Below are 8,977 nucleotides of genomic sequence, written 5' to 3'. Positions count from 1 at the left end.
TTTTATATCGTCAATGGGGAAAACGTTTTCACAGGGAACATTTATTAACATTTTTTTTTAACTCTTAAAGGATTGAAACACTTTCTGCGTGTGATACAAGCAGGTTGTTAATAGTTTTTTCTCCTCATGTGCCCCCACCTTTAGTTCTTTCCTTCCTTCCCTGCGAGAAGTAAAGCTGAGCATTTTGTAAGAGAAATGAGCAATTATAATAGATTTATAGGAAGTTAAATCAGAAGAGGACTTTCTTCAATGTACCTTCCTCTGTCTTCTCTTAAGAGATGATTTTTCAGGCAGTGTTAAAGCTTTGATATTTAGGTGTAGTGAAGGAAAATATGTAAGATGGCTCTTTGTGAACCTACAGTCTCTTCTCTACAGTGTGATCATGGTTTTAACCATATGGCTTTATGGGAGCTGTGTCGCTTTTGTGTAAATTGAATTATCCGTCACCCTGTGCTGTGAACTAGCATGTTCAGCCTTACCTGCCACATCAGTCAGCAAAGATTATGGAATCTTTTTTAAAAATTAAGTCATGCCTTGTTTCTATAAAGTTATTACTCTGATATTTTTCTCCTAATCCTAATTAGGGATATAGACCAACACTTAGCAAGTTCAAAAATCTTTTAATGAAATACCCCAAATTTTATATTTTATTCCCCATTATTAAAGTTTCCCCCCAAAACAAATCAAAGGAAAGCTATGCTGATAAATATGTGCGCCCCCTACCCCTTAGAAAACGGTGTCTTTTCTGCATAAGGTGCTGAAGTGCTGACTGCACAGTTTGTACAGACAACCAAATTGGATTGGAAAAACCAAGAAGCTCCTATTTCTAAAGATGTTCCAGGGTCAACGAATGCTAAAAGGGCAAGGAAACGAGAGACATCTCCAGTCAAAACTGTTCCAAGGGCTGAGCCACCTGTGAAGAATTCTCCACAAAAACAGAGGGAAAATATAGTAAAAGGCAATCAGAATCCCAGAATCAGAAAGCAGCCACAACCTGGTAAGAAGTCCTCTTCCTGTAAATTTCAGCACCGTAATACAGACTAATCGAGATTATAAAGTAGTATATTGAAACAGTATAAGATCAGTTGAAATCTGTCACGTTCTTGTGGTCTTCTTTAGTTCAGACACTGACAGGACAAGTAACTTGGTTTCCCATTGTGAATAAATAAGAAAGTGCCAAGATTCATACCTTCACTAAATAGACCCTACTTTTCATTCTGCAGAAAGCCTGAACATGAACTGTTTAGCAGAGTTAAAGTATAAATGGCCTTTTTTAATGACTAAATTCACAAGCAGGTAGCATCTGGCAGTATTTTTCTGGACCATAATCAGTTATAGAAGATATTATAAGTTTGTCCAGAGGGAACTGTAAAGACATGGTTCAAAGCAGTCAGTAATCTCGAATCCTGTATTTCACTTGTATTTTTTCTTGTTTTTTTTCGGTACGTGGGCCTCTCACTGCTGTGGCCTCTCCCGTTGCGGAGCACAGGCTCCAGACGCGCAGGCTCAGCAGCCGTGGCTCACGGGCCCAGCCGCTCCGCGGCATGTGGGATCTTCCCGGACCGGGCCACGAACCCGTGTCCCCTGCATCGGCAGGCGGACTCTCAACCACTGCGCCACCAGGGAAGCCCCTGTATTTGGTTTCAAAAGGCATTAAATTAATTTTAAAAGCAGCTTTACTTTTCTACTTCTACTTGTGCGGAAGTGAATAACCAAGTCTCCTTCTGTGAGCCAGCAGCTGACTGCTGGTTCCGTGTTCCACCTGCTGGAACCTCCTCGTTGCTGGCACGTTCCCTCATCACCGCGGACCTCACTTTTCTCCCAGCTCCATGTCCCTCTTCACACCCGTCTCTCTGAGTAGAGTGCAGCTCCACCAAGCTGCAAAATCTATACATTTTACAGTATCTTCGGTATTGAGTCCTACTGTGTTGTATGTGTGGTGGTGTTTTTTGTTTAGAAAAACCTTCATTTCCTCATATCTCTGTATTTCCATCAGTTTTCTGTCTAATCTCATGATTCTACTTTCTCTCATCTACCTTTAGGTTTTTTAAAAGCCTCAAATTTAGTGGAATTCAGGGAAAGAAACTCTTGTTTTGTTGGGGTGATGGTATTATGGATGAGCTTGGTTTTTTCTTTCCTCATTGTTTAAAAAAATTTTTTCGGCCACACCTTGCAGCATGTGGGATCTCGGTTCCCTGACCAGGGATCGAACCCACACTGCCTGCATTGGAAGCGCAGAGTCTTAACCACTGGACCACAGGGAAGTCCCTTTCCTCAGTTTCGCTAATGTTGTTTATGGCTGAAGATTTTTCTGAAAGCTCCTCAGTCATATCACCGTACAGCCTGTAGAGAGTCATACCCAACACAGCCTCTCTGCTTGTCTCCCCAGGCAGTTACGAGGTGGTCTTACCCACGGGTGCACATTTCTCTCCTGCCGTTTCCCAATGCGTGCCTTCCCTGCCAGGCACATGGTGCCACCCACACGAACCACGCCTGTTGTCACTCCTGTGCAGTCCCCTCTGCTCAGCTAAGTCCACCCGGAGTCATTTCCTGATGCTCTGATCTGCACTCATTTCTCCTTTTTTTTCCATTTCTTTTTTGGGTTTTTGAGAACGTTAAAGAGTTAATTCATACTATTTTCCAATCATCTGGTGTGTCTTGGTCCTGTCTTTCCAATTAGTTTGTAAACAGGATGAGTATAGATACATACATAATGCATTGTATTCCCAGCCTTGTCATTAGAATTCCTTGTGCTGAATTGGCTTCTATATACTTGTAGGCTAATCGATTAGTGGGAGGAGGTGTGCAACTGGGCATTGGCAGAAAAGTGAGCCCAGAAAATGAAAAGTTTCCAGAATGGGTATTCAGAAATAGGGCGATTTGTATTGCAAGTGTCTGTATATATTGTGCAGCCACATTCCAAGTTAAAATTTTAAGATTACCACCTTTTAAATAATGTGTTAATTTTTTCTTTTATTTCTTAATCACCCATGCTAATCCACTTCATTTCTTTTACTTGAAATATCAGAGTTTAAGAAGGCTCAATCATTTTGTTACTGAAACTAATGGTTTTCTGTCCTTTTTAAAGTTTTCAATATAGTTTTTATTTACTGAACTCTTTAATTTTTTATAATTTATTTGGCATCATTTTATCTATATTTCTTAAAAGAGATAGATGATCAGTATTGTATTTTTAATTAATTGAAAACCTCTAGCAAGTCAGTTATTAAATGATTTACCTGAAATGACACATATGAAAATGAACCCTTTTTCTTGACTCAATACAGTGTTCTCTATATTCGACCTTCCTCATAGTGATACTCAGTGTAAGAACCATAGTATTTAAGGATAGAATGAACTTAGTGTCAGTAAACACATCAGATCCTAAAATGAATGTGTTTCCAGTACACCCGGAGGGTTCACGAGACAGCCCTCTTTGGGCCACTTTCTCGTACCTCACCCCGTTGGGCTTTGATATTTTAAATAAAAACTGGGCAGTGGTTGATTAATTTTACCCTCCTCACCATACACACACTCTTGTCATTCTGTTTGATGACCTCATAGGCCAGAGTTTTCTCTGTAAATGTACTGTCATTGGGCTTTGCAGACAGGTTAGTAATTTATTTCAGACCTGCTACTGCTAATTATAAAGAGGAGCACAGTTGGCTTTTCTGTCCATCCAGCCACCTGCTACAGGGACTCACTGCCCAGTATTGTTGAGAACTTTGTCCTTCATGATAATCACATTTTAAAAGGCTGAATCAAAGTCCTGAGAAGGCAAGTAAACCACCTGAGAATGTTAGTTTTCTGACCGAATGCCAGTGGGTATATTTGAGTACCTGCTGTAAGGAGAATTATCAGTAGATGAGGAGATTTGCTTTTTTGCAGATAGAATAGAGAGGAAATGTTTTTAATGCAGAAACTGAAGTTTTAAAACTTGAAATTAATTGGCGATTCTGAATATTCTTACTTTTCTCATTTTTTATTTGTATCGTAACGTATTATAATTAAACATCAGTACGGTTAAAAATCATCTCTATTTTGAACTTAGGTGGTTTCTCTAATAACTTGCCAAGGGAAATGATTTCTAAGAAAGTACATTAACCTTCTATGATATACACTTTAAACTTAGAAATTCTTAGATTCTCACTAGATTGTAAGCTCTCTGAGGGCAGGAGTCTTGTTTTCTTGTTTTTGTTTTTTTCTCTTTGTATATTTCTTTAGCTGAGCAGTATGCCTTGTGTGTAGGTCAGTACATGCAGGTTTTTTTTTTTTTTTTTTTTTTTTTTTTTTTTTTGCGGTACGCGGGCCTCTCACTGTTGTGGCCTCTTCCGTTGCGGAGCACAGGCTCCGGACGCGCAGGCTCAGCGGCCACGGCTCACGGGCCCAGCCGCTCCGTGGCATGTGGGATCTTCCTGGACCGGGGCACGAACCCGTATGTCCTGCATCGGCAGGCAGACTCTTAACCACTGCGCCACCAGGGAAGCCTGAGTACATGCAGTTTTGAAGGGTGATTTCTTTTTAAATTAATATGCACATTCCTTAAGACTTGTTCCTTGGTAAATACATTATAATACATCAGGAAGTTGGACAAGACCTCACTCTGGTAATAAAAATTTAACATACAATTTATGCAACATATCAAGAGGTTTTTCTTGAATATGTTGACTTAACTGTTGATTTTCACTGAACCATAGGAATATGACAAAGAATTAATTCTATGGAAATCAAGTGTTATGTGTCTTTTTTTCTTTTATGCTGAAGCCAAAGGAAAAACTTCTTCACAGCTTCAATCAGAAATTTCAGATGGTCAAGAAGATGTTATTAGCATAAGTACAGCTCAACCAGAAAATATCACAGTGGCTCCAGAAGACCCACCTGAAAACTCCATTGTCAACTGTGACTCCCAGGCCCTAAATATGTTGGCTGATCTTGCATTAAGCGCTGCTACCTCTACCACACCATCCTCTGAGCCCAGAAACTTGCCCTGCTCCTCTGAATTGCCACAGAACGATGTTTTGCTTTCTAAAGAACATTCTTTGCGTGGTACATCAGACCATGAATATCATAGAAGAGTTAAAAGTCAAAAAGGTGGACCGTCATCCAAGCCCTCCTCTGATAAGAGTAATCTGACATCAGACCCCACGGTCAGCCAGGAGGAAGAAAGCTTGGTTGCTGGCATTCAGGCCCCTGCAGAAGCCCAGTCAGCACTGCCCGAGGAAACCCTAGAAAGTTCCGACGCAAGCCAAAGCTCTGTCATTGCTGTGGAGCGTTCCTATGCCCTGCTCCTTGCAGAACATTCAAAGAAGCATCTACAGCAGAGAGGGGCCCCAGGCCCTGCGTTTGCCAAGAATGGCACAAAAGGCCCTGAAGCGGGAACCCCAGTGGGGAAAGTGATGCCATTTCGGCATCAGCAGGTCACCTCCCCACTGCAGCAGCTTTCCGAGGCCCCAGCGCTCAGGCGCAGGAGCGGGGTGCTGCCCTCCAGCCTGCAGGACTTCTGCCGCTCTCGTACCGTATTCAGCTGTGACGGCTCCTTTAAGGTCACTTTCGTATGGGAAGCAGATTACGTGTTCAGCTTAGACGGCAAGTAAGTATACCAACAACCCCCTGGAGAAGACTGTAGTCAGAGCACTACACGGGTGAGTGGGAGTGACCCTGGATGAAAACGGATGAACTTTTCTGTTGAGATAAATGTAGCGAGAAGGGATACTTGTGCTAAACTCTGGGGAGGGAGAAGGAAGTGTGTAAAATCCAGTAACTTGGGAATAATACCAAGCAGATTCACTGTAATTATTTGTTATATCAACTTCATTTTTATTTTACTCATTGTTTCATGTTCATGTAATTTTTAAAATAAAAATGAACACAAAAACTAAGGTTAATAATTAAGGCACTTACTTATAAGATAATCAACTAAAACAGTCATTTTCAATGATTTTGGTTTCTTCTTTCTTTAAAATCTCAGGCCTTGGAATACTGATTTACCAGATACCATGGAAGAAGTGAAGCTTTTACTTCATATGTGGGTAGCTCTGTTTTATAGCAATCAAAACAAAGTCATACAATCATCCCGAAAAGTAGTAGAACACAGCAACCCAGCAAAATACGTGTGCATAAATAGCACGTTAGAATCGTTTGAATTCAGTGAAATTGAAGAGTCCTCCGGTGTGGAAAGGTGCTCCGTAGACCCTCTGTTGGAGACTAATGAGGCTCCCAGAGGTCCTACTGCCAAAGTGTCCTTCCCAATCACTGACCCCCTGCTTCCTTTCATGAAACCACCGCCTGTGAGAGGCTTGGAGCTTTGGGTGCAGAATGAACAGAAAGAAATGTTTGCAACAGCAGGTCATCCAGAGACCCCAGAAAGCCAGAATTTCATCTATTCCTGTAATAATGAGGTAGGTAAAGCTGAATACTGTAAATGCTGGTGTTATTTTTGAAGAAATATTTTTTGTACGTAAAATCACATTCATAACAAGGCATTGGTTTCTTTTAGGAAAGTGGATTCTCTAGCTATGTAAAGGATTAGAATGCCAGAAACTTAGTTTACAAAGTCTGGATTGTCTGCAGGTGGAGCTTATCTACCATCCTGATTGAAGAAACAAAAGGAGGAAAAAAATCGTAGGCCTCAGATGATCTGGGAGCCAACCATAATTATGTAGCTTTTTAGTTGTATGATTTGGGGCAAATTACTTGTTCTCTGAGCTTATTATCTTTTAAAAGAGGTGAATAATACTTATTCTGTTTACCTATAATAGTGTTTATGGATCAAATGCAGTAATAATAAATATAAAAAATCTTTGATAAACCTTAAAGGAAACTAAAATTGAATATATTAAAAAATATTTTTAAAAACAAATCCTGAGGGCTTCCCTGGTGGCGCAGTGGTTGAGAGTCCGCCTGCCGATGCAGGGGACACGGGTTCGTGCCCCGGTCTGGGAAGATCCCACATGCCGCGGAGCGGCTGGGCCCGTGAGCCGTGGCCGCTGAGGCTGCGCGTCCGGAGCCTGTGCTCCGCAACGGGAGAGGCCACAACAGTGACAGGCCCGCGTACCACCAAAACAGAAAACAAATCCTGAGACAGTAAATAAAATGCCAGACCTCTCATATTCTGCAGATAACTGTTTGTAAATATGAAAAATACACTTTGTTTCATTTCACTGTTCTCAACTGATAGGACGGATAATCGAATTTTTTTTTTTTTTTTTTTTTTTTTTTTGCGGTACGCGGGCCTCTCACTGTTGTGGCCTCTTCCTTTGCGGAGCACAGGCTCCAGATGCGCGGGTTCAGCGGCCACGGCTCACGGGCCCAGCCGCTCCGTGGTATGTGGGATCTTCCCGTACTGGGGCACGAACCTGTATTCCCTGCATCGGCAGGCAGGCTCTTAACCACTGCGCCACCAGGGAAGCCTGATAATCGAATTTTAATTGGAGCAAATTAAAAAGTTGTATCAGATTCTAAGTAAATGGATTGACAAAATACCTGCCTTTTTAAGCTTTCAGAGCAGATTTATTACAGAATAATTTTACATGGGTTTGGGCACCTTCAGTGCCTGTGTTAACATTGAGTTTCTGTACCTGGGCTTCCGTGGGGATTTGCAGGTCCAGGGGTGAGCCTCAGAGGGTCTGTGAGTGTCTGCAGATGCTCATCTTCATCAGAATGAAGACTGGTGGAACGCTGTGGGCCAGAGACTGGTCTGAGCCCTTCACTCGCATTAGCTCAGTTAATTCTCACACGGCCGGGTGAGGTAAGGACCGTGCCACCCATCTTATAGGTGAGAAGACTGAGGATGGAGAAGTACAGAATGGCCTGGAGGCACATAGTAAATTGTCCGGCCAAGACTCAGATCTGGACACTCTAGCTGTTTCTCAGTGTCTAATTCTGTGGATGTATTTATGTATATATATGCACATATGTGTGTTTATATGTGTACACATAAAATATATGTTACGTGTGTATGCGTTCTTTTTCTGAGGATGGGGTTCATAAATTTCATCTTATTCTCAAAGAGATACATAAAATCACTACCTTAGAATAAGAAAGTATTTATGTCTAGTCAGGCAGATTTTAATTATTACATATATATTTATACACACACTAGTTTCTTATAAAGTATTTTCGGTCGTGGTAATATATATTAACTTACTTTAGTAATGTCCAATTAGGAATGATTTTCTTGCAAACATGAAAGAGTATTAAGTAGAAAGTAGAATGTTAAAATTAACGATTCCTAACACTTTCTATAGCATATACTTAGAAACATGTTTCCGTCATCTTCTTGAATACTGTACCCATACTTTAAAGGTGCACACACCTTTAAATCCTGTACCACTCCCTATTCTAGGGCAAACTAGGATTATCAAAGTTTTCATTTCACTAAGAGCACAGGCATGGTGAGATTCTCGACTATGGCCCAACATTATCAGCCACAGTACGATTGGGAGGGTCATAGAACTGTTCTCAGAATGAGTGTGCCATCAAGAGTTTTCTACGCTTTGTATCTGGCCAGTCGTGTCCCCTTAAAACCAAGTCTCAGCTCCTCCCTGCCAATTGCTCAGGTCAGTGTCTTTCTTTGACTAAGGCAGAAATGTTTTTAACAAGAGATTTGAAACACAGGTCCTGACTTACAACACGACTGCTTCAAAATCTGGCAGGAAATCTGTGGCCGTAGTGTTCCAGAGCTACAGGTGTAGGTCAACTGTATGGTCAATCCACTTTACCATATTCTGAACAAGACCATTCTTCAGCCTTTAAAAAAAAGAAGAAAAGAAACAGCCTTTTTATGAGGTTATCAAAATTGTCCAGAGGTATTTCTGTTACTGTTTATGCTAAATCCTTTCTGGTACTGTTTAAATCAGTCCTTTTAGTTGAGTTTATTAATGCAAGCTGCACTGTGTTTTCTGCTGCTTTGTTGAATAGGGAGGTATTAAAATGAGAGAGAGATTATGTCCAGTTATAAGCTAAGAAGACAGCTAAG

At 41.1% G+C, this 8,977-nt stretch overlaps 1 protein-coding gene across 1 annotated transcript; it reads left to right on the top strand.

The window, feature by feature from the left end:
* Positions 1-339: 339 nt before the first annotated feature.
* LOC149749494 (protein TASOR 2-like) lies at positions 340-5,894 on the top strand. The gene is made up of 3 exons (XM_089908353.1): positions 340-385; positions 755-997; positions 4,765-5,894. The coding sequence occupies exons 1-3, from the start codon at positions 340-342 to the stop codon at positions 5,592-5,594; spliced, it is 1,119 nt and encodes a 372-aa protein (XP_089764479.1). The 3' UTR covers positions 5,595-5,894.
* The last annotated feature ends 3,083 nt before the right edge of the window (positions 5,895-8,977 follow it).

The sequence above is a fragment of the Delphinapterus leucas genome, chromosome 3 (genome assembly GCF_059928025.1).
Source record: "Delphinapterus leucas isolate spDelLeu-1000000601 "Yukka" chromosome 3, BTC_Dleu_Yukka2, whole genome shotgun sequence".
NCBI classification, from domain to species: Eukaryota; Metazoa; Chordata; class Mammalia; order Artiodactyla; family Monodontidae; genus Delphinapterus; species Delphinapterus leucas.
The sequence above is the reverse complement of the archived record's forward strand: the minus strand, read 5'-3'. Positions and strand labels throughout refer to the sequence as shown.

Coding starts and splice junctions, on each gene's coding strand:
- LOC149749494 (XM_089908353.1), top strand. CDS start 340: ATGGCTCTTTGTGAACCTACAGTCTCTTCTCTACAGTGTGATCATG. Junction 386..754: donor TTCTCTACAGTGTGATCATG/GTTTTAACCATA, acceptor TTTCTGCATAAG/GTGCTGAAGTGCTGACTGCA. Junction 998..4,764: donor CAGAAAGCAGCCACAACCTG/GTAAGAAGTCCT, acceptor TTTATGCTGAAG/CCAAAGGAAAAACTTCTTCA.